Genomic DNA, 25,345 nt, shown 5'->3' on the forward strand with positions numbered 1-25,345 from the left:
TATTATTTCTAAATCCATGTGCCTGTTTAAACTTCATTATCTCAAATGATACTGACGGAATGTCATGAAACAGTATCATAAAATACATACAGACATTATTTTAATGCGATAAACATGTGATTTTTAAGACTATCTTAACAAACACACATGTTTATTCTTTGCTAAAACATGTTTCTCAAAGTGCCACACCTATATTTTACAAGTTTTCACTCCCTTGGTTCAAACAATCTTACTGAAAATGTATTTCCCCCAAATCTTCTCAGAAGCAAATTCTCCAGCTATTTGAACACAGCTATTCTTTGCATAGCGAGCAGCTCAAGTTCCAAATTTTGCTTAACTGTGAAACATGGGTATGGCACTGAAACATGCATTTTTATATTTTTGCTCCTTATGAACCAGATAACACATGAGATGCAATGGAAATTTTTACAAACAGCAATTTTTAATTTTACTATCTTGAAGCATGGAAGTGAATGTTTGCTAGATTTGCCAACACACTGGTATTGGTAGAAATTGCATCTTATGTGGGGTGTATCTGGTGTTTTATTATTTGTTTTATAGTGTCATTTCAATGTAATGTGCTGTTCTTTGTGTCTTTGTTGTCTCTTTTTTTTCTTTGTCCCCCCAACAGCATTTTGTCCCGCACAGGGAAGAAGGAGAATCAAGATGCCTCCAATTTGACAGTGCCCATGACCATGTGTCTTTTTCCTGTGCCATTCCCACTCACCCCATCTCTAAGACCACAGGTCAGTTCCATCAACCCTACTGTTACTCGCTCCCTCCTTTACAGCGTCCTGCGAGATGCTCCATCTGAACGCGGCCAGCAAAGTCGTGATGCTCAGTTATCAGACTACCCATCATTGGACTATCAAGGACTTTACGTGACATTGGTGACTCTGCTGGATCTAGTTCCTTTGCTACAGCATGGTCAGCATGGTAAGCAGGCCTTTGAATCCTTACTGTACACGTAGATCCAGTGCTTTGAATCCATGTGTGGTATGTAAGGCCTGGTCAATGCTACACAGTTACGTTGACGTAAGCTTGTGTCAACCTAGCTGTGGAAGTGTCTACACGTAAATTTGGCTCCTGCCAACATAAGTGCCTCTCTACGCCGATTTAGTAACACCATTTCCCTGAGTGGTGTAGAATCAGGGTCAATGTAATTCGGTTAATGCAGTATCAGTGTAGATGCTGCATTGCTTAAATTGACTGTTATTGGCTTTCAGGGACAATGCCACAATGCCCTACACTGACAATTCAATCGATACAAGCGTTCCTGGTAAGGAGGTGAACTGCCAACACAAGGACCCAAGTATGCGTGCACACAAGCGATTTAATAAGTGTGGTGGCTGTGTGCTGATGCAAGTTAGGTCAACATATTTTGTAGTGTAGACATGGCCTTAATAAAATAATAGAGATGGGCCTAAACTGATCTAGATTTTCAACCTATTCCAAAAATGGAAGTATTTTTATCTGGCCTTTTCGTTTGACTCCATTGAAGTGTCAGAGCCTATTCCTTGTGGATCTGGCTTTGGGTTTGGATTCTGAAGCCCACTAATGCTCAGGGATGTGCAGATCAGGTCCATCTCTGAGTAAAATGTAAAGTAGATTGTTAAAATACAGTTAAGATCTTTTATCAAATGTAATAGAGCAGTGGTTCCCAAACTTGTTCCGCCGCTTGTGCACGGAAAGCCCCTGGTGGGCCGGGCTGGTTTGTGTACCTGCTGTGTCCGCAGGTTCGGCCAATGGTGGCTCCCAGTGGCCGTGGTTTGCTGCACCAGGCCAATGGGAGCTGCTGGAAGCGGCACGGGCCAAGGGTCGTACTGGCCGCTGTTTCCAGCAGCTCCCATTGGCCTGGAGCAGCAAACCGCGGCCACTGGGAGCTGCGATCGGCCGAACCTGCGGACGCGGCAGGTACACAAACCGGCCCGGCCCAGCCCGCCAGGGGCTTTCCCTGCACAAGCTGCAGAACAAGTTTGGTAACCACTGTAATAGAGACTGGTTTAAAATGTCACTGGGTAAAAAGAAAGGATTGTAAGTCTGAATATACAGAAATAGGGGGTTTTGCACAGTGCTTTGAATCATCTCATCACAAAATGTATTGGATTTTGATCACATGTTGCTATTTATATTGTTCTTAGTCAACTCCTCCATTATGCAATTTTGTAGACTGTGGTTATCTTTCCTGAAAGCCTGGGACCCAGTTCTCCCCATCTCAGGATACCAGTATCTATCTTGATTTCAATGGGTGTCACTTGTACACTGAGGTGGAGAGAACTGTGCTCCAGGCTGTTAAGTTTTGGTAAGTATATGACTTCATTTTGCAGGAAAGATTTCCCTGTTGCTTTCAGAATTCCTTTTGGATAGATAATATATTTTGATTCCAGTATAGATGTAAAAAGAGATGATATGATGTCTGTACGGTGAATTAAAATTTGCAATTAAACTTGTAATTTAGTCCTTCCTTCAGCTTAGTAATTTCTTTAATAAAATGTAGTTATCAGAACAACTTAGATCTAGAACAATGCTGTTGTGCCTTCAGCCAGACCACTTGTATTTTGATCCTGTCAGATTTCACAAGCTAGGCCACGTCTGTACTTAGTACTTTTTGTGCAAGATGCTGAGCATTTATTGCAAGAGAGAGGCACTCTGCATCCTGCAGTATGTGGCCCTTGCATGGAGGACCTTTGAGGAACATTAAAATGGAATACATTAATGATTGTTAGAACTTGTAGAGTGCTTTTCAGCCATAGATCTCTAAGCACTTTACAAAGGTAGGTATAAATATCCCCAGTTTACAGATGGGAAAACAGAGGCACAGGCTGCCTAAGTGACTTGCCCAAGGGCACACAGTGAGTTAGTTGCAGAGCTTGGACTAGAAACCCAGTTGTTTCAGGAGGCGTTTTTTGTGATTCATAGAAACATAGGAATTGTCAGACTGGATCAGACTCAAAGGTACCTCTAGTCCAGTATCCTCTAGCAGTGGCCGGCACCAGATACTTCAGAGGAAGGCAAATGTGGAAGAATCTGTCTCCCTCCTGACAAGTCTGATCCTGATATCTAAAGATTGGATTAAGCCCCGAAGCACAAGTTTTAATATCCTTTCCACAATTTTTGGTATAATTAATTATGATAACTGTGAATATACGTGATATCCATATAAATATCCAATCTCTTTCTAAATCTTGGTGAGTTCTTGGCCTCAATGACTTATTGTGGTAATGAATTCAGCAGTTTAATCACTTGTAGTGTTGAAAATACAGTGACATTCTTCGCTCTGAATCAGCACAGAATTAGTGCCCCCATCTGGTGTTCTGGAGACACTTTGCTGCTCTTTGAATGAGATTTAAAACATAGGTTCTGATTTCCTGTGGCTATGACAGCTTCTATGGCACTTTGTACAAGAATAGGTCGGTTTATATACCAATGTCCTGGCCAAATTCTAACTCTGATAGTGGCATTCTCCCTACCTAAACCCACGCCCCCATCCATGCTCCTGTGATGGTTTCACAGAGTTCATTTTCCCTCTAGACCCGGGGTGGGCAAACTTTTTGGCCTGAGGGCCACATGAGGGTTCCGAAATTGTATGGAGGGCCGGGTAGGGAAGGCTGTGCCTCCCCAAACAGCCTGACCTCTGCCCCCTATCCGCCCCCTCCCACTTCCCGCCCCCTGACTGCCCCCGAAACCATCCAACCCCCCCGTTCCTTGTCCCGTGACCGCCACATCCCGGAACTCCCTGCCCCTAACCACCCCCCCAGGGACCCCACCCCCATCCAATCCCCCCCTGTCCCCTGACTGTCCTGACCCCTATCCACACCCCTGCCCCTTGACAAGCCCCTTGCTCCCAACCCCCTTACCATGCTGCTTAGAGCACCAGAACTGGCAGCCGCATTGCCTGGCCGGAGCCAGCCATGCCAACGCGCAGTCTAGAGCACCGGGGCAAGCTCGCAACTCTCGCAGCCGCGCTGCCTGGCAGGAGCTCACAGCCCCGCTGCCCAGAACGCTGACAGCACAGCGAGCTGCGGGGGAGGGGGAACAGCAGGGGAGGGTCCGGGAGCTCAAGGGTGGGCAGGACAGTCCCGCGGGCTGGATGTGGCCCAAGACTGTAGTTTGCCCACCTCTGCTCTAAACTGTTGCTATTTGCTGTTAAACAGCTGCCTCCTTCCACCCTAGAAGGAAATTCATTATAATGGTGGGTGAAGTGATTCCTGTGTGTTGTTTAAATATCAACTAAATTTCTAAACAATTTTGGGGAGAAAGGCACAATTTAAGTGTAAGTTATGATAGTTTTGTAAACAGTCCATAAACCAAAATTTACATCGTTTTTTTTTAAATATAATGATGCTCTGTTTATTGAATTTTCTTTGACAGATCTTGGACAGTCGATTTTTTACACAACCACATGTTTGCTTCCTTTTCTCAATGATGACATCCTGAGTACTTTGCCTTATACAATGATTTCAACATTAGCCACCTTTCCACCATTTCTGCACAAGGATATTATAGAGTATCTCAGTACCTCTTTTCTGCCTATGGCTATATGTAAGTGGAATTCATTCTAATAATGTTACATTTCAGAAAGTATGTAGGTTTTTGAAATAACATTAGACCATAGTTATCAATGTTTTATTTACCATGTGGATGCGGTTACATATTAATCTACTTGCTTACTACAAAATATAATTCAATGTGGCTGCTCTTAACAGAGGAAGAAGTTATACAGAATGTCTACTTTTTATGTTGTGTTACTAGGTTATTTCTTTTCACTTAAAGGGTGAAATAAAACATCTTAAGGTGATATACTGTACTAATTACACAGAGAGCTTCCAATGGTAGCAATGGGAGTCCTGAATACAGAGCAAATGTACAATATGTTCCTGAAAATGCAGATGCAACAGCAATATGTATAACATTTGCATCGGGATGCACATGAACAACTACTGTCAATATAACTGATGGCCATCCAATAGCAGAATTTGGCTCTATCTATTTATCTTATTGTTTTGCACTGAGTAATTATGGGTGCCAATGGAATCTGTTCTAACTGTAATTGTCAGGAATGAATCTGATAGGTAGTTGATTTTCTGTTTTTCTTTGAAAGGATATTGAATTACTGCATAAAGTTAAAATCCCTGCAAGCTGTGGATCCAAAGCAGTACTGACTAGCTGTGTTTTGAACACTCATCTATGTACCTGATAAAAGCTTGGTGACCTTTCAGTAGCTGCTGTAAATACATCTTTTTTCACATTTCACACATTTGGAGACTGGGGACTATAACAAGAGTCAGTTGCACCATAACCAGCTAAATTCCCCTTTCTTGTCAGCCCTATAGACCCTTGTTGTATGCAGTGTTGTTGTGTAGTCATGTTGGTCCCAGGATATTAGAGTCCTTTATCTAACAGTATGAACTATTTCTGCATTCAGAGCTCCATTAATGGTACTGGGAGTTTTGCACAGCAAATCTCTACAGAATATGGGAAGAAGCATGGTCTAGTGTCCTAAAGCATAGGACTCTGAGGAGGTCTGTTATCTACTATTCCTGGCTCTCCGACAGATTTGCTGTGAGACCTTGGGCAGGCCACTTAACAGCTCTGTACCTCAGTTTCCCCGTTTGTAAAATGGGAATAATAATACTTCCCTATATCATGAGGGTCTTGTGAAGCTTAATTCTATTATGTTTTCTAAAGTTCTTTGATATTATGGATGGAAGGTCCTATAGAAATACAAATCAATATGCAGTAGTCTCACTGTGGTTTAAAGAATGTTGAACTATCCATTACGCTAATCTGTGAAAAATGCATTCAATGCAGAACTTTCTATAGAGTGCTCCTCCAATCCTGTATTTCCTCAAATCTCTGAAACTATTCTCCAAAACAACCTATTAAGCCTAATTCTCCCTTTAGTTAAATGGATACTAGTCCCCCAGTGGATATTGTACATATGTAACTGAGAGCAGTAGTTAGCCAGTTGCTTTTTTCCTCACACAGCTTTCTCAAATCACTGTATAAATCAATCCAACTCTATATTTTGTTTCTAATACCGCATGGTACCTTTTCTCTATAGACTGTATTTTAAATGGTAGGTCAGAACTGCGGGAGAATACGTCTTTCGCAATATAAATTATCACAAACAGATCGTGCCATAATAATTTGGGGATTGTTTTGAGCGGCATTTAATTACTGGGCTACCTATGTGGCAGAGAATAGTTCCAGCACAGCAGTAATTAAATCTGAGGTAATTACACTTGTGGCATGTACACTCAGGGGTATCAATTATATTCATGATATGAGTGCTATGATCTATGGGTCTGGCCATCTATAGCACATTGCTGAACTGTTTCACAGCTTTTCTTCCACATAACCCCAGCAACAGGCTCCACTAAGTCTTTGCTTTGTAACTGTGTTTCTGCAATCAATATCAGGAGATGAATGATGGCAGCCCAATAAATACCCTCAATCTTCAAGGCTTTCCCTGAAGGAAAGGATCCTAGCTGGTGGTGACCACTAGCTCAACATTGATCAGCCCACTAGGAGAGCAGCAGAAGCTCCAGCTAGGGTCTATTAGGTCTTATCCCCTACAATCAGAATCATAGCTCCCATGTTTAAATACTGCTGTTGGTATCAATGTCTTAGTACAGTTATTCCAGCTAGTGAGGAATGGGATTTTTAATCTGAGAATAGTGTTTAAAATCATGCTGCCTAGGGACTAATCTATACTATAGACCAACAACAGCCAGCACGCTATTCCACTCCAGCCCCACCCACATTCCTCAACACCAGTCCTCTCATCAACCCTGTTGCCCCACTCAGTAGCTCCCCTAAGCTTCCCATTGTTTTCCCCAGGACCTAAATCCTAACAGCAAAGGATTGTGGGATATGGTGTGTTGTGAGCTGAATTTTGGCCATTTTTTGAGTTGCAGACTGAAAACATTTCAGAGCCACGGTTCTGGAGCAGGGTTTTACTAGCACAGCTCTCAGACAGAAACCTTGCTATTCAGGGGAACTAGGCTAAAACCCTGGAAGCAAACACCACATCTACAATAGTCTTTCTTTTGCCATCAGAGAGCTTTTGCCCCATCACAGTTGTCTTTTTTTTTTTTTTAAATACATGCATCCCTATGCATTTTATTTGCGTCAGTCAAAATCTAAACTGGGTGCAGTTGTTTTCTAATTTTTCTTGCTGTACACTAGGAGATATTTTTTTCTTCCCTTTAAGTGGGATCTTCAAGGAGAGAAGGAGTGCCTGCACACGTCAATCTATCTGCATCTTCAATGCTAATGATTGCAATGCAGTACACATCAAATCCTGGTATGTATAAATAAATATGCACCATTGTTTGTATCTCTCTCTCTTTGTAAAGGTATGAGTCATGAAATATTACATCAAAGAAAGTGTTTGTTTGAGAACTCAGCTCGCTGGAAGTTCAGACAATTGGAAATGCTGCTCCTCACCATACTGGAATTGCGAAAATGGATTTAAAAATAGTCCTTTTAGTTAAAACTTGGCATTTCTGAGACTGGTATTTGAAGCAACAATGTTCCAGACAACTAGGCTTGTCAGGATTCCATTTTAATTTTATTGGTTTATAATTTTGATGGATAATGTTGATTATTTGTAAGTATTTTTTCCTATTTTTATCAAATTAAATTTTCACAGATGTGCAAAATTATGTGTTTTAAGCATATTTTACCAATTTCTATTGATTTAAAGTTCACAGTTGTGGGTATTGGGGGGTCAGAGAACGGGGTCAGGAATCAGACCATAAATATTTAGTGACAGTAGATGTTGAGACTGAAAAAAGCTACAGCTTTATAACCATTAAAACACAAATTGTCAACCTCACATGTCAAAACATACAAAGTACATATTCTTAAATCCAACTCTAATAAGTTCTCAAACAGTATTTTTCTTACTCTCCCTATCTATAAATTTCGATTATTATCGATGGAAATATTTTGTCATTGGTTTGTGCGGTGAAATTGAGACTTTAAAGCAGTCCTGCTTATTCTAGCTTAACATCAGAAAATGGAACATTCTAACATCAGTGCTTAGCAATAATTACTAACCACTATCAGTCATAATTAAAGGTCGATAGAATCTGTTTTATTGTCTCATATACTGGACTCCTATACTGCTAGAATCACAATTGTTGTCACTTCTTTAGCAAGACAGCGATTGCTGTCTACGGGCTCCAAAATAAACTGTAATTAATTTAATTGTAATTAAAAAGCACCTGAAGGCAAAATCTGCTCTCTCGAACACTGGCGCAGCCCCAGTGAAATCAGTGAGGTCACACTACTGTCAAGTGAAGACAACATTTGACCCATAGGAATTGACTCTCTTTGCCGTAAACAACTCTCTCCTATTCTATTTATTTATTAAGTGGTGTAGATATTGAAATGCACTGGGCTGTCTGTACCATGAGCATGTGAAGAAGTCTCCCACAATACAAACATAATTAACCAAAGCTGAATAAAAGTAGGCCACAACCTAGAAATAAGCTATTTTTAGGACAAATTTTAAATATGAATGAGATTTTTTGTATGAAGTATTTTGCCTTTTGACTCCCAGACAGGGCTGCCGAGAGTGGGTTTGGGCCCCAGTGGAAAAAAAATTTTGGGCCCCCCAGCAAGGGCGGACTAGCTAAACAGGGCCAATTGGGGTTGGGTGGGGGGGAGAAGCCGGGCCTTGGGCCCCCTTCCGGACTGCTGAGCCCCGGTAATTTGTACCAGCTCCCCCCCCCCCCCTCTCTCGTCGGCCCTGCTCTAGCCACAGCATTGTTACACCAGAGCTGAATTTGGCATTATATATTAATACTGCCATAAAAACAAGGTCTAAGTGAAGAGGCAGATAAATCAGATGTAGGCAAAGGGAACTACTCTGTGCAAAGAGTAAGTGCCAAAATTGGTACACTAGTAATTCTCATCGTTTACTGCATTCCTCAGCATCAACAAACTACTGATATTTAATTTTTGACTCTCAATTATCTACTCTAACCAGGACAATGAACCCGTAGCAAAGTGTTCACTTTGTAAACACTGAATTAAACAGAATGTAGATTCAATAAACTAAACTAAATGCAACACATGCCATTTCTTGAACTTGAGTTTCCATTTCAGTGTCATGCTTATATGGTCTTTTCTCTCTCAGTGTATCATTGTCAGTTACTGGAATGCCTCATGAAATATAAGCAAGAAGTATGGAAAGTAAGTTTGTGACCAAATATACCTTATATAGACAATGTTGTTTACAATAAAGAAAACCAGATGGCTTGAAAACTGTAGTCACTTTGAGCCAGAAAGTCAGAAGTAGTGATCTCAATATGTGATCCTCCTGCTGAATTTGGGGCAAGCATGTGTTGGTTGCTCAGAATTGGAATTTATAGATGCTGTTCCATCCCTTCAGACCAGGGCCCGTTTTCTGAATCCTGCTTAAGTGTTGCTCACGTTGGGAAAAATCTTGTAAGAGCAAGAGATCTTACTAGTTCACATTGGGCTGAATTTTTATGAGGATGGTTTGTGTGTAGTATCATTGAGGCCAGAGGTAATTTAGTCCCTATTTGACCTCAAATCTGGATTCCTATCCTTAGCCTGAACCAAATCTGGATCCAGTTATGGATCTAAACTCCACCTTTTTGGTCTGTATCTAGACAGAAGGCTTAATTTGTTTCAAGTTCTATATTGTATGCATTGTGGTAGCACCTGGAGGCCCCAGTCAAAATCACAGATCCATTGTGCTAGGTGCTTTACAAACATACTGGTAGAGTTGCCATCTAAGCTCCACCAAAGAGTTTGCAAAAGGTGGTGGGCAGGGTGTAAAATGTATACAATTGGTATATGTGTATGTACATTTGAAAACATACATCAAGTAATGTTATGAAATGAGTTGTGTTTTGTTACCATGCAAACTAAACAGGCTACACATGTTTTTCCTTAGGACTTGCTGTATGTAATAGCTTATGGTCCTTCTCAAGTAAAACCTCCGGCAGTACAAATGCTATTCCACTATTGGCCCAATTTAAAACCGCCAGGGGCAATAAGTGAGTACAGAGGATTGCAGTACACAGGTAAGTGCAAAAATGTTTGTATAAACCCAAATAAATACAATAAACGAGGTGGTCTAGTGTGTACTAGTGTTATCTGTTAATTCCTGTCAGAGGGATCCTAACTACAATATTCTATAGGCAGATATATTAAGTATAGGCAGTGTCTATTTCAGTGTGCTTTCAAAAGGTGATGATAATCAGTAGAAATTATGGGTAGTAGAAGCTGGGATCAGATCCAATAAATCCAGTGTGTCAGTCCCAACACTAACTGGTTAACCTCTCCCCATAAACCTACAGTGCAAAGTCCCGAACTGGGATATAAATGTACCCTGTAGGTACCCAGAAGGAATCCATTCCATGTCCCTTTCTACTGTCACGATGGATGCTATTGATGTCTCATTTGTTATAGCTGCTGCTGTTGCTATGACTCCTCTTCTAGCTATTACTGTCACTGGAGTCATGTGCAAACAGAGCTCAGTAGGAAAGTTCCCAGGGCTGGAAAGAAGGATGTGGGAAAGGAGGAAGAGAGAGACAAAGCTGAGTAGGTGGATGGCACAAGGTCTCATGCTCACCTTCCTCTGTGCTGTTTTGCATCTTATATTGGTAGGGGATTGTGCTTCTGCTGGGGTGGTTCTTAAGGGTGGGAACTTCCTTTTGCTGCTTGTTGGCCTTAACTCCATCTCTCTGCTTTGAAGAATCATATTTTCAATGTTGTGTTGTCTTTTTGGATTTTTTTCCCATTTGGAGTACAGTCTAGCTGGCACCAGAACCCCACACTCAAATAACCCTGAACTTTGGGACATTCAGAATGTGAACTTTGGTCTGGATCCAAATTATGCCACTGGAATGCACCTCTAATATTTTATTACTGTCACCTCCTATGTAGCATTCCCTTCCCCTTTTTAATGAGGTCAGATTATTGGGATTTAAACGTCGCTCTGGTTTGTATATTGCTGGTCTCTGATCTTGTTCATCATATTATTATATTTTAAATTGTTGTGCAGCTCATTTAGGGCTAGATTGTGTCTCTAGGACACAGTATTGCCACCCTCAAGAGAGCAAAAATAAAGATTTGGACCCCAACAAATCATGAGATTGTCCCAAAAAATCACGGGCTTTCTAAAATAAAATATTCTATTCTGTGGTTTTTGGTCTGTCTTCTGGCTTTTGAACTGCTCCTGCCCAACTCCAGAGTATGCATGACAGTGTTGCAAAAGATTCCACATTTATTGGGTAAAGTGATTTTTGGCTCCTGCTACAGGAGCTTTCGCCCCCACATTTGCCTGTTCCCTGCCAGCAATTAATTCTGATCCCACCCTCAGCCCCCCAGCTTCCCCCCTGCTCTTCATGGGTTTTCACCCCCCTCTCTCAGGCCTGGGGGACTGCAGCAGGGTACCCTCTCCCCTTTCCAGTTGGGGGGTGGGGGGCTACGGAGGAACACTCACGCTATCCTATCCCTGACATTGCTCAGAGGATTGGATGGAGTTGTCCTGAGCAGCTGGTCTGTTTAGCTCCTTCCTTTCCTCTCCCCTCCTGTCAGAACAGTTTTGGATTGCTATGGGATGGTGGTGGGGAGAGCTTTTCCTGTAGCAGTTCTGGTTGGTTGTTCAGCCCCAGGAGGCAGGCGAGTGGGGCAGACAGCCGATCACAGGGAGTTTCCCCCCTAGGTAGGGCTCAAATTCCCTAGAGAGCTGGAATTTGTGACAAAATCTGAGCATTGAGGACACAGCCCTTAGTAAGGGATAGTGTGTTGCTGAGCTGCCCTAGGAACAGCTCAGGGAAAGAATTGTGCTTTAGGGAGTCACAAATTCCAGGCTGCTCCTCTGTGCTCCTGGGGGTAGTCATAAATTAATGCAAAGTCTGGGTAACATGAAAGAGATGAAAGGGCTGCTGGGGAGGGTTCCTTACTCCCGTTTTATACTCTTGTGTCTGGGAATACAGTCTACCTCATAATCCAAGCAGGCATGTTATAAATTGTTGTTGTTATTAGTATGCTTCCTGGGGCAGGGGTCATGTCTTCCTTTGTATTTGTATAGCAGCAAGCACAATGGGGCCCAGTCTGGATTGGGGTCTCTGGGCACTAGCATAAATGGTACCTATGAATAATATTTGTTTGTTAATCATCTGTGTTTTGTTTTTTCAGCCTGGAATCCCATCCACTGCCAGCATATTGAATGCCATAATGCAATTAACAAACCAGCTGTGAAGGTACCATTATTTCCACAGGACCAGAACTTTGCCCAGTTGAGGGCCTTAATGTAAAATTTCTGTAAGCCCATGGGTTGACGCTAGGGCCCCATTTTGTCTCCGGTCACACACTGAAGTTGGTAAGACTTGTATGTAACCAAGGGCTGAGTTTGGTATGGAAATTGCTTACCCATATCTTTAATGGCCTGCTTTTGCTTCTACTGAAGTCAGGTGCAAAACTCCTATTGACTTCCATAAGATCAGATACAGGAACTAAGATGGCAGCATGGCCTGTGGAAACTAAAGGGCCTAAGCATACGTCTTGATCTAGATGGCCTATGTAGCTTGGCTGCTCAGATGAAGATGGAGTATTTCATCCTGGAGCCTCCATGAGCTATGTCCCCATATTAAATATAAGGATGGTTACGGGCCACATGTAGGGTTGCCAAGTGTCCAGTTTTCAACCAGAACGCCTGGTTCAAAAGGGACCTTGGCAGCTCTGGTCGGCATCTCCAACCAGGATATTAAAAGTCCGGTCGGCGGCACAGTGGAGGCCCAGGGTTAAGGCAGACTCCCTGCCAGCCCTAGCTCTGCGCAGCTCCTGGAAGTGGTCACCAAGTCCCTGCAGTCCCTACGTGCATGGGTGGCCAGGTAGGCTTGGCGCGCTGCCCTCCCCCCCCCGCCCGGTGACCAATGGGAGCTGTGGGGGCGGTGCCTATGGGTGTGAGGCCAGTGTATGGAGCCTCCTGGGAGCCATGGTAAGTGCCGCCAGGACTGCGCAACTCTGCCCTCATCCCAACCCCCTTCCCCAGCATGGAGTCCCCTCACACACCCAAACTCCCTCCGGGAGCCTGCACCCAGCACCCCCCCCGCCCAGTGAAAGTGAGTGAGGGTGGGGGAGAGTGTGCGATGGAGGGAGGGGAGATGGAGCAAGCAGGGGTGGGGCGGGGCCTCAGAAGGGGCAGGGCAAGGGCAGGGCCTTGGAGCAGGGGTGTTCAGTTTTGTGAGATTAGAAAGTTGGCAACCCTATCCACATGGAAAATCTCTGGAGTGGTCTCTGGCTACCCCAGTGTTATGTTTTCTCAAAAATATTACTAATTATTTTCTCCAAAATGCTTTAGAAAGGAGATAAATAGCATCATTCCCATTTTACAGGAAACAGGAATCACAGAGAGGTTAAGTCATTCAGACCCCCGGGTCATTCAGTGGGCAGTAGGAGAGTCAGGAATAAAACCCACATTTACTGAGTCTAAGGCCTGGTCTACACTACGGGTTTAGGTCGACTTTAGCAGCGTTAAACCGAATTAAGCCTGGACACGTCCACACAACGAGGCCCTTTCTTTCGACTTAAAGGGCCCTTTAAACCGGTTTCTTTACACCACCTCCGACGAGGGGATTAGCGATAAAACCGGCCTTTGCGGGTCGGAATTGGGGTAGTGTGGACGGAATTCGATGTTATTGGCCTCCGGGAGCTATCCCACAGTGCTTCATTGTGACCGCTCTGGACAGCGCTCTCAACTCAGATGCACTGACCAGGTAGACAGGAAAAGACCCGCGAAGGTTTGAATTTCATTTCCTGTTTGCCCAGCGTGGAGAGCACAGGTGACCACGCAGAGCTCATCAGCACAGGTAACCGTCATGGAGTCCTCCCAGGATCGCAAAAGAGCTCCAGCATGGACCGAACGGGAGGTACGAGATCTGCTCGCCATATGGGGAGATGAAGCAGTGATAGCTGAACTCCGTAGCAGTAAAAGAAATGGAAAAGTATTAGAAAAGATCTCCAAGGCCATGAAGGACCGAGGCCATAACAGGGACACACAGCAGTGCCGCGTGAAAATTAAGGAGCTACGGCAAGCCTACCACAAAGCCAGAGAAGCAAACGGAAGGTCCGGGGCAGAGCCGCAAACTTGCCGCTACTACGCGGAGCTGCATGCGATCCTAGGGGGTGCAGCCACCACTACCCCAACCGTGTGCTATGACTCTCTCACTGGAGAAACACACAGGGAAGACGGTTCGGGGAACGAGGAAGATGACGATGGAGGTACTGTAGGTAGCTCACAGCAGCAAGGAAGCGGAGAAACCGGTTTCCCCAACAGCCAGGATATGTTTGTGACCCTGGACCTGGAACCAGTAACCCCCGAACTCACCCAAGACCCTCAGGGCACACAGGAGACCTCTGGTGAGTGTAACTTTGTAACTATTTGTAAACATTACAAAAAAAAAGCAAGCGTGTTTAATGATTAATTTGCCCTGGCAATCGCGGCCAGTACATCTACTGGAAAAGTCTGTTAACGTGTATGGGGATGGAGCGGAAATCCTCCAGGGACATCTCCAGAAAGCTCTCCTGGTTGAAATGGGGTGATTTTATTAAGGGGGACATTCAGAGGCACCCGTTCCTGCTATTCTGACCAGAAATGTTCCCCGCTGTTAACCACGCGGTGGGGGGGAGGGGTGAAGTGATCATCCCAGAGAATCGTGTGTGGGGGGGTGGTTTACTTGTGTTTGTGCCGCATGTTAACCGGGAAACCGCAGCCCCCTCCTTTTACATTGAAACCCCATTTTAAATGGACAACCCAATTCATCCTTGATATGGGAAATGCGCTGCTGTTTGCAATCTTTCCCGCATGTTAAGAAGGTTAAAAAAGCCAAAACACTGTGGCCTACGATGGCTGCCTGCAAGCCGAAATATGCGACCTTGTAATGAAAGACTGTACCCATTGTTCCCTAAAATGTGTCTTTTTTAACCACCTCTCCCTTCTCCTCCACCAGCTGCAAATGTTTCTCCTTCGCAGAGGCTTGTGAACATTAGAAAGAGAAAACGTAAGACGAGGGACGAGATGTTCACGGAGCTGCAGATGTCCGCCCAGGCTGATAGAGCACAGCAGAATGCGTGGAGGCAGTCAATGTCGGAGATGAGAAAAGCCCAACATGAACGAGAGGAGAGGTGGCGGGCTGAAGACGATAGGTGGCGTCAGCTTGCAGACAGACGGCAAGAGGCAATGCTCCGTCTGCTGGAGCATCAAACTGATATGCTCGAGCGTATGGTTGAGTTGCAGGAAAGGCAGCAGGAGCAGAGACCGCCGCTACAGCCCCTGTGTAACCAACAGCCCTCCTCCCCAAGTTCCATAGCCTCCTCACCCAGACGCCCAAGAACACGGTGGGGGGGCCTCCGTCCACCCAGTCACTCCACCCCAGATGATCGCCCAAGCATCAGAAGGCTGGGCTTCAATAAGAGTTAAAGTTTTAAAATGCAGTGTGTCCTTTTCCATCCCTCCTCCCCCACCCATCCCAGCTACCTTGGCAATTATCCCCCTACCTCTGTAAGGAACTAATAAAGAATGCATGAATGTGAAAAAACAATGACTTTATTGCCTCTGCAAGGGGGAGGGGAGGGTGGGGTGGGGTGGTTGGTTGGTTTACAGGGAAGTAGAGTGAACCGGGTCGGGGGGGGGGGGGGGTTGGAGGGTTCATCAAGGAGAAACAAACAGAAGTTTCACACAGTAGCCTGGCCAGTCACAAAACTCGTTTTCAAAGCTTCTCTGATGCGCACCGCGCCCTGCTGTGCTCCTCTAACCGCCCTGGTGTCTGGCTGCGCGTAATCAGCGGCCAGGCGAGTTGCCTCAACCTCCCACCCCGCCATAAAGGTCTCCCCCTTACTCTCACAGATATTGTGGAGCGCACAGCAAGCAGCAATAACAATGGGGATATTCTTTTCGCTGAGGTCTGAGCGAGTCAGTAAGCTGCGCCAGCGCGCTTTTAAACGTCCAAATGCACATTCCACCACCATTCGGCACTTGCTCAGCCTGTAGTTGAACAGGTCCTGACTCCTGTCCAGGCTGCCTGTGTACGGCTTCATGAGCCATGGCATTAAGGGGTAGGCTGGGTCCCCAAGGATCACGATAGGCATTTCAACATCCCCAATGGTCACTTTCTGGTCCGGGAAGAAAGTCCCTTCCTCCAGCTTTCGAAACAGAGCAGAGTTCCTGAAGACGCGAGCATCATGTACCTTTCCCGGCCATCCCACGTTGATGTTGGTGAAACGTCCCTTGTGATCCACCAGGGCTTGCAGCAGCATTGAAAAGTACCCCTTGCGGTTTACGTAGTCGGTGGCTTGGTGCTCTGGTGACAAGATAGGGATATGGGTTCCGTCTATCGCCCCGCCACAGTTTGGGAATCCCATTTCAGCAAAACCATCCACTATTGACTGCACGTTGCCCAGAGTCACTACCCTTGCTATCACCAGGTCTTTCATTGCCCTGGCAAATTGGATCACAGCAGCCCCCACAGTAGATTTGCCCACTCCAAATTGATTCCCGACTGACCGGTAGCTGTCTGGCGTTGCAAGCTTCCACAGGGCTATCGCCACTCGCTTCTCAACTGTGAGGGCTGCTCTCATCTTGGTATCCTGGCGTTTCAGGGCAGGGGAAAGCAAGTCACAAAGTTCCATGAAAGTGCCCTTACGCATGCGAAAGTTTCGCAGCCACTGGGAATCGTCCCATACCTGCAGCACGATGCGGTCCCACCAGTCTGTGCTTGTTTCCCGGGCCCAGAATCGGCGTTCCACGGTATCAACCTGCCCCAGTGACACCATGATTTCCACATTGCTGGGGCCTGTGCCTTGTGAGAGGTCTATGGCCATGTCAATTTCCTCATCACTCTCGTCGCCGTGCTGCAATCGCCTCCTCGCCTGGTCCGGGTTTCGCCTTGGCATGTTCTGGCTCTGCATATACTCCAGGACAATGCGCGTGGTGTTCATAGTGCTCATAATTGCCGCGGTGATCTGAGCGGGCTCCATGATCCCAGTGCTAGCTATGGCGCCTGGTCAGAAAAAAGGCGCGAAAGTAGTATCTGATGGACCAGGAGAAGGAGGGCGGGAGGGAGGGAGGGAGGGCCGAGTGACGACATGGCGTACAGGTACAGGAACAGGGAGAAACACAAACAACTGTCACACAGAATGGCCCCCCCAAAGATTAAACTGGAAACCCTGGGCTTAGCAGGCCGTTGATTTCACGGAGGAAGGGGAAGCAAATGAACACAGAACAAATCTATTTTTTACATCTTAAGGTGGCAGCCGACGCTGCAGCATGAGTGACAGCCATACCAGTATGATGATGATGGGTACCAATCATAATATACCATCATCTGCCAAAAGGCAAGGGGCTGCTGCTGTGTAGCAATGCAGCCCCACGTCTGCCAGCCCCACGTCCGCCAGCATCCAGCATCGCCCTCGGCCTCTTCTGGGTGCTTAGCAGACAATATTGGGCAATTGGCAGAAAATAGTATATTATGACTGGTAACCGTCATCATCAAAACAGTAGCATGTCTGCCCAGGTGGCCATGATTGACAGCCATACCAGTATGACGACGACGGGTACCAGTCATAATATACCATCGCCTGCAAGGGGCTGGTGCAATGCAGCCCTACGGCTGCCAGCCCCACGACTATCACTCATGCTACACCGTCTACCGCCAAAAGGCAGTTAGCAGCTGCTGCTGTGTAGCAATGCAGTCCCACGTCTGCCGGCACCCAGAGGACATATGGTGACGGTGAGCTCAGCTGAGCTGAGCGGGCTCCATGCTTGCCGTGGTATGTTGTCTGCACAGGTAACCCAGGTAAAAAGGCGCGAATCTATTGTCTGCCGTTGCTGTGACGAGGGGGGAGGGGCCTGACGACATGTACCCAGAACCGCCCGCGACACTGTTTTGCATCATCCGGGCATTGGGATCTCAACCCAGAATTCAAAGAAAAGGCGCGAACCGCTTCTCGGCTCGAGCTGTGGCGCAAACGTAGTATCTGACGGCCTAGGGGAAGGAGGGAGGGGGGCCGAGTGACGACATGGCGTACAGGCACAGGGAATTAAAATAAAGAATGGTGGCTGTGCATCAGGGAGAGACACAAACAACTGTCACAGACTGGTCCCCCCCAAAGATTAAACTGAAAACCCTGGGTTTAGCAGGCCGTTGATTTGACCGAGGGAGGGGGAAGCAAATGAATACAGAGAAAATCTATTTTTTTACATCTTAAGACGACGGTGCAGCGTGACTGATAGCCCTCGGCATCTTTCTGGGTGCTTGGCAGCAAATACGGGGCGGTGTATGACGATGGTCTTCAGGCCTATTGCACGAGCTGCTGCTCAGGGAAGACTCTGCTAATGTGCGATGACCCGACTTGTAATAGGCCGGCTAACAGTCATAATACACCATTTACTGCCAAAAGGCAAGCCCCACGGCTGCCAGCACCCAGATCGCCGATGAAGGCTACCAGTCTACTGCACCGTCTACCGCCAAAAGGCAGTTAGCAGCTGCTGCTGTGTAGCAATGCAGTCCCACGTCTGCCGGCACCAAGAGGACATATGGTGACGGTGAGCTCAGCTGTGCTGAGCGGGCTCCATGTTGTCTGCACAGGTAACCCAGGTAACCCAGATAAAAAGGCGCGAATCTATTGTCTGCCGTTGCTGTGACGGGGGAGGGAGGGGCCTGACGACATGTACCCAGAACCGCCCGCGACACTGTTTTGCATCATCCGGGCATTGGGATCTCAACCCAGAATTCCAAGGGGCGGCGGAGACTGCGGGAACTGTGGGATAGCTGTGGGATAGCTACCCATAGTGCAATGCTCCGGAAGTCGACGCTAGCCTCGTACTGTGGACGCGGTCTGCCGACTAGAGCACCTAGAGCATTTTATTGTGTGGACATACACAATCGGCTGTATACAACCGATTTCAATAAAACCTGCTTCTATAAATTCGAACTAATTTCGTAGTGTAGACATACCCTAAGTCTGGTGCACTCTGCCTGTAGTAAAGCTATTTATTTATTTACTTATTTATAGACCTAACCTATGTTCCAGGCACCGTCTAAACATTAAAACAATTAAACTGATCAAAATGACACTTGACAGATCTCTCCCTCCCAGTAAACTAGTCTCCCAGTGTATTATAATTGCAAAAAATGATGTTCATACTTGACTTCAGAGCTCCCAACATTTCCCACCCAGCATACTTCAATCCCAGCCACTCATCCAGCTCTTCCCAGTCACCCCCAGTTAGGGCCTCCCATCACCAGAGAAAGATAACAGACAGGTGTCGCATTGTGACCTAAAGGTCACTACATTCAGATTCCAGCCATTCAGTGGGGAGAGTAACTCTTAGTGAGATTTACAGTTCTAAGGTTTGTACATGTAAATGCTTAGGAGTCTTGAATGGACTTTCATTTGAACTACATTTTGCTGTAGAATGAAGATCCAAGCTATGGAGAGATATATGAATTGAGTCCTATTCTCTCTTAGATACATGCCCCAAATTCTTGTCACTAGAGGGAATGGAATTACATCCAAAGAGGAATATACCCTCTGTCATTCGCAGCAAGATCAAGCTCTTGGCTAGATTAAGAAACTCTAATTTAGTTTAGAAGTGATATTATGGTGTCTGTTAGCGATTGCCTTTTGTCTTCACTGCCCCCTTGTGGTGAAACTGGGTGACACAGCAAGGCTGCATCCTACTCTGATGGACCCCTCACCATCTAGCCTGCTCATGGGTCCTTTGTCGTGACCCTAGCCCTCCGGCTGGATGGCTGGTAGTCCTTCCCCCCCTTTCAGGGTACTAAAGAGTCCAATGCTTCAGGAGGCCAATCACCTTAGATGAGGGGCATACAGTCATTGATCTCTTTGAGTGTGGCCCACTTGCTCAAGACCTTAGTAAACCCTCCTGATGGGTTTGGTAGGGGAGCCTAGGTCTGGCCATTTTCTGGGTTCCAGGCTAGGAACCCTGTATAAAGGAGTTTGAAAGAAATTGACAACCCTTTACTGTTTCCCTGGTGTGCTTCCTAACATGCTGGTCCTGTAGACTGTTCCTCTAGTTCACATCTTGTGGTCCTCTCCTCCAGAGGGTCTGGTTTCCTAGGTGGCTTCTCACTGGTCTGTTACAGAGACCACTGTTCTCTGTGGCTCTACAGCCTCTCTGGCACTCCCCAGGCTATGCTCCAAACTGTCCTTTCGGTTTCCCTTCTGGTTTCCCACATCTAGAGGAGTGTTCCCCCAGCCCTCCTCTTGAAACTGGGTTTGTAGTTCTAGTCATCAGCATGTTCCTGATTCAGAGAGGAGCAGGCCCAGATTAACCAATGTGCACTTGGTGAACTTGCAGAAAGCCTACTAGAACACAAAACAACATCTTCCCCCACAAATCCCACATTTGAATGGTGCTGCGACCCTGTGTGCCAGGTTGCAATGCTACTCAAATTTGGTCCAGCCACCGTCGTGTCATGCCACAGGGCAACTGGGTCAAACTGGAGTGAGTAGAGCTGTGACCTGGAGCTTGGCCCCCCCACTTTTACAATAATCATTGGACCAGCAGAAGGCTTGCTGTACCTCCACCCCTCCCCCCAGAAGTCCAAGGGGGTGCACCTCCTTGCTTGAGAACCTCTGCTCTAGAGGGTTGGAGCAGGGCAGCAAAACGAAGTTTTGCCTAGAGCGGTGATTGTCCTAGCCACCTTACCCCCTTCAGGCCTTGTGTGGGTGGACACCCCATCACAGGGCCATGCCGTGTGGCTGGTGTGAGCTGAAGTCTAGGCACCAGTACCCGTAAGGGAAAGATCACCCCGTCACAGTGTTCATGTCCAGACTTATGACCGTCCTGCTTCTAAGTACTTAAATAGTGTAATGCATCTGCTCAGATGTGTGATCATGTTGCCATCTAATGGCTAACCCACAAAGAGGATAAAAGCTTCACCACTAGTGCAAGACAATGGCGTTATTCTTTTAGCTCTGGTGACAGAGGCCTGCATTTTGAGAGTCAGAGCTCCTGGGTTCTATCTCTGTTATCACATATGTGCTGTATAGCCAAGAGCCATGTTGCATATATACTTGCAGCATATAGATGTTGCAAGTGACACCACTGAGATTGAAAGTTCTAGAATTCTACCTTAGCTTGGCCTAAAAATATTGAGCCAAATTCTCTTGTATGAGAGTCTGCCTCTTAAAGAAAGAACTGCAATGACCATGAAATATAATACATGTGTTTAGTCATAGTAATGTAACAGAAAGACACACCTGTGTTACTGTGTGTAGACCACACCCATAGGCCCACTTAAAACAAAAATGTAGAAAACAGGACTGACAACGCTCTCCTTTTACACAGACTGGTTCCCTGTTTTGAGCTTGTCTTTGGCGGAAATCATTTTGGACACAACACTGGCAGGCGCTGAGTGCCTCCTGCAAGATGACGAATGCCCTCCACAAACACTGATGCCAGCGGATGCTCATTACTTTGTAGCATTAACCCCTAGGATTGTTATGAAACCAGAGCACTTTCATGGAGAGAGGAGTTCATTCTGTTCTTCCTATGTGTTTCAGATGTGCATAGAACCTTCCTTGTCTGTGGCTCTGGGTGATAAGCCACCTCCGCTTTACCTGTGTGAAGAATGCAGCCAGAGGATTGCAGGGTGGGTAGACTAAGACTTGGAGATGAACGATAATCACAAATAGTCAATTAAAAACAACCACATACAATTACTATACAGCTCCAGATTCTAACACCCTCACTCATGTTCAATAGAATCTTACTCCACAAATAATCTAACTGAAGTTAATAGAGCCACCTGTAAAGTAAGCTGCTATCTGGTACGAGTAATTGTAGCAGAGTTCGGCCCAAAGTGAACAGCATTTGCTTTTAGTTTGCACATTAGTGAGTCTTAAAGATAAGATTTGTGAATTATATGATTTTGTTATGAATCTACACCCTTTTTGCACAAGAACAATGTCTCTCCCCTCTCCTTACCGTTAAGAGCACTGTAGTGAGGTCTTCTTTGCTGAGGCATCATTACTTTTATGGAAAATGTACTTCACAACGTTCTCTAGTGTACTCCATGAAGCAACTGCATAAGGAGTTAAAACTAGATCACTTGTGAAGTACATGCAGAAATACATTCTGACATGAATTATCCTCACATTTTAAGTTTTGTTTGGAAACTTGTTAATTTACGAAATCCACTAATTTGCAATGTGTCTCCCAATCATTACTGCAAATGAATGAAGTTCTGCTTAGTTCAGAAGCTGTGCATATTTATTTTTAGCCCTTGTTTAACAGACACCTCTGTATCATAGCAGCTGCAGGGAAAAGTAATTAAATTTCACAGAAGTCACCTTGGTTTTGAAGTCATCCTTGATTTAGAGCTGCAGGGAAAAGTAATCAAATTTAATTGCAGCCATGGCTTCTAAACAGATATACACTGTATGGAACAGGTACTTTTCTTTTTTTCATGTTTGTCTAACACTGTTCACCATCAGTTTTTAATCTCAGGATATACAGAACACATTGTATTTTCTAAATTGCTAAATTAATGTCTTTAAAGTAATATTTGAAAGCCTGGAACATGGACAAATATCAGCACAGTGGTAATTTGCAATCAATAGGGCATAACAAAGAGAACTGATTTAAAACAGCCTTCTATTTATGATGTGCTATTTACAGAAAAGCGTTTTCAGAACAGTGTAGATCACTGATATTTCTTTTGTGCAAAAATAAAATAAAAAGGGATGTTAATTAAATATTTGAATTATTTTAGGGACCACAGTGAATGGTTGGTTGATGTTCTCCTGCCACAAGGTAAGATATACTTTAAGGATGAACAACAAGTAATTGTGACTCTACAATCATACGTTTGTTTATTTTCCTCTGTTATCTGAGGTATTTGTATTATACTTTCAAGAAAACCACACAGAATACTAGAAAATAATAATTGTTTACACTTAAATGCTCCTTAGCATCTTCAGAGTAGTGTGCAAACATTCCTAGTTATTATTGTTATTAATTATGTTTATTATGGTAGTCCATAAGGGCAAACCAAGAGTGAGGCCCTATTATGCTAGGTGCTGTACAAACAGGCTAGCAGATGGTCCCTGCCCCAAAGAGCATCCAATCTAAATAGACAAGACAGACAGAGGCTGAGGGAAGGAGTAGAACACACAAGCAGAATGAACATTGTGATGGCAGCAAACATGTTAATTCTGCCATTTGGGGTGCATGTGGATTTACTTGGGAGGGGATCAGCTAAATGGAAAGAAAAGGGAAGGGAAAGCATGGGTGGGGCAGGGGAAAAGAGGGTAAGAGGTGCAGGTGTGGAGTGAAGCTGAGGTGAAGAGAATGTGAAGGAGAGGGAGGTGGAGGGGGTGGAGCAAACAGCCAGTCAGCACAGGGCAGAGAAGGTCCAGGCAAAACTAGAAAGTTCTCTGAATGCCTAGACATACAAAGGACCCTGCTTTGGCTGCTTCTGCTCCCATTAGCTGCAGTCTCTGGCTGGCTCCTGTCCTTTCTGTCTTCTCCCAAGCCCACATGGTGGGGGGATGGGAGTCATCACACTGAGGGCATTGGGACCTAGGTGGAGTGGTCTCCCTGCACAGCTCTGGGTGAAGGGGCATGCTGGGGGAAGGGTGGCTCTGGTGGGCCCCATTTGATCCCTTCTCTCCAGTGCAGCAGTCAGTATTGCCAACTTCAAGAGATCAAAAATCATGAGTCAGAGTCCCCAAAATCATTGGCCCCAAAATCATGACATTTAAAAAAAATATTATACTGTGTTTTTTAGGCCAGTCTCTTTATTTCTGAACTCCCCTTGTTCATTCCCAGGGGGTGTGCATGTAACAGTGTTGTCCACTCTCCACATGTAATGGATAAGGTGATTTTTGGCCCCTGCTGCAGGAGCTCTCACCCCCACATCTGCCCTTCTCCTGCCCAACAATTAACCCTGTATCCCAGTCCCCCATCAGTTCTCTCTCTCCCCCCCAATCTCCTCAGTACAAACCCCCACTCAGTTCAGTCTCCCAGCCCCCATCATCACCACCCCAGCAATTCAGCCCCCTACCCCATCCACCCCCACCGCCCTCAGTTCATCCTCCCAGCACTCACCCCATCTGCTCAGAACCCACCATCAGCGCTCACCCTCCTCACTTCAGCCCCCTCTGCAGCCTCCAGCTTCACCTCTGCTCCTTAAGGTTCTTCACCCTCCCCAGACCTGGGGGGCTGCAGTGGGGTCCCCTCTTCCACTTCCTAGGCTGGCAGGGGACCAGCCTCCCAGGGCTGACAGCTGGAGCCACGGCTGTGCCTGGGATGACTGACATGATTTCTAAGTAGAATTAAACCTCACTTTTAGAACTCTCAAATGTCAGGATTTTTTTTCAGTTGATGCTTATTTGAGGTTTGGCCCTCCTCCTTCTATCAGATGAAGTTTCTCTCCCCTGCTGCGGTGTAGCCAGCCAGCTGTCTCTTGTTAGTTTGATAGCTCTGCTTACCTGATATGTAAATGAATTCTCATTGTCCAAGTACTGTGGAATTAACTGCCGGATGGAGAAAACACCTTCCTTTGTTTAGAATGGGGTATCTCCTGTTTGACTGGAAACACATGATTTGTGCCATGGCTGACAAAAAAAAAAAATCCTGACTTTGAGAGTTCGCTTGCAAGATCATGAGTGAGGCTTAATTTTACTCAGAAATCGCAACTCTCACCCTCAATTCACAAGAATTGGCATGCATGAGCAGTCCTTGCTTTGCCTACTTCAGGACCTACCAGCTCTCATCTCTTGCATATTCTATAGTTTACAGCATGCAGCGACCTAACTTGACCCAAACAGCCTGGCACTGGGGCTGAAGTACTGCACTCTGGGGGATGACAATTGATGCAGGAGAGAAAAGCAGTTGTGGCTCACATTTAGATTTCAGTGGTCTGCATTTTATCAGCCCTTGTACCCAGGCATTTATTATGACTTGCTGGTGGAGAGAAGGGGGCACTGGTTTAAATTCTGCTAGTATAGAAAGTGAATGTAATTATGAAGAACTTTCCTTCAAATTACAGTGCCTGACTTTGCAGTCCCTAGGCAGACAAAGCTTCCATTAATTTCACTGGAATTTTCGCCTATAGAATTCGGCCCATTGGCTGGGTACAGTTGACATCAATCATCTGATGTATTCCAGATACAAGCAGGGAAACCTACCATGTAGCTGGAGGAAAAGGATAATATTTGGAAAGTCAAGTCAAACTCTGGAGGCTCTTTTAACACATATGTTTCTCCCATGATTGCCATGGTAAGGGAGAAAAGTGATAGTACTGTGTTGATATTTTGTATA

At 45.5% G+C, this 25,345-nt stretch overlaps 1 protein-coding gene across 12 annotated transcripts in view; it reads left to right on the forward strand.

Moving 5' to 3' along the window:
* Positions 1–25,345, forward strand: part of UNC79 (unc-79 homolog, NALCN channel complex subunit) — a 157,695-nt gene that overhangs the window by 14,325 nt on the left and 118,025 nt on the right. For 9 of the 12 annotated variants that reach the window (XM_054026851.1, XM_054026849.1, XM_054026850.1 and 6 more), the window contains 8 exons: positions 632–936; positions 4,372–4,542; positions 7,217–7,309; positions 9,152–9,207; positions 9,938–10,067; positions 12,190–12,254; positions 21,583–21,671; positions 22,794–22,834. In XM_054026851.1, the coding sequence (XP_053882826.1) occupies positions 632–936; positions 4,372–4,542; positions 7,217–7,309; positions 9,152–9,207; positions 9,938–10,067; positions 12,190–12,254; positions 21,583–21,671; positions 22,794–22,834 (950 nt within the window). Of the gene's footprint in view, positions 1–631; positions 937–4,371; positions 4,543–7,216; positions 7,310–9,151; positions 9,208–9,937; positions 10,068–12,189; positions 12,255–21,582; positions 21,672–22,793; positions 22,835–25,215; positions 25,304–25,345 lie in introns of those variants that run through there. The other 3 variants (XM_054026853.1, XM_054026856.1, XM_054026857.1) reach the window with 3 other exon arrangements.

This window comes from Malaclemys terrapin, chromosome 4 (assembly GCF_027887155.1).
Source record: "Malaclemys terrapin pileata isolate rMalTer1 chromosome 4, rMalTer1.hap1, whole genome shotgun sequence".
Lineage (NCBI taxonomy): Eukaryota > Metazoa > Chordata > Testudines > Emydidae > Malaclemys > Malaclemys terrapin.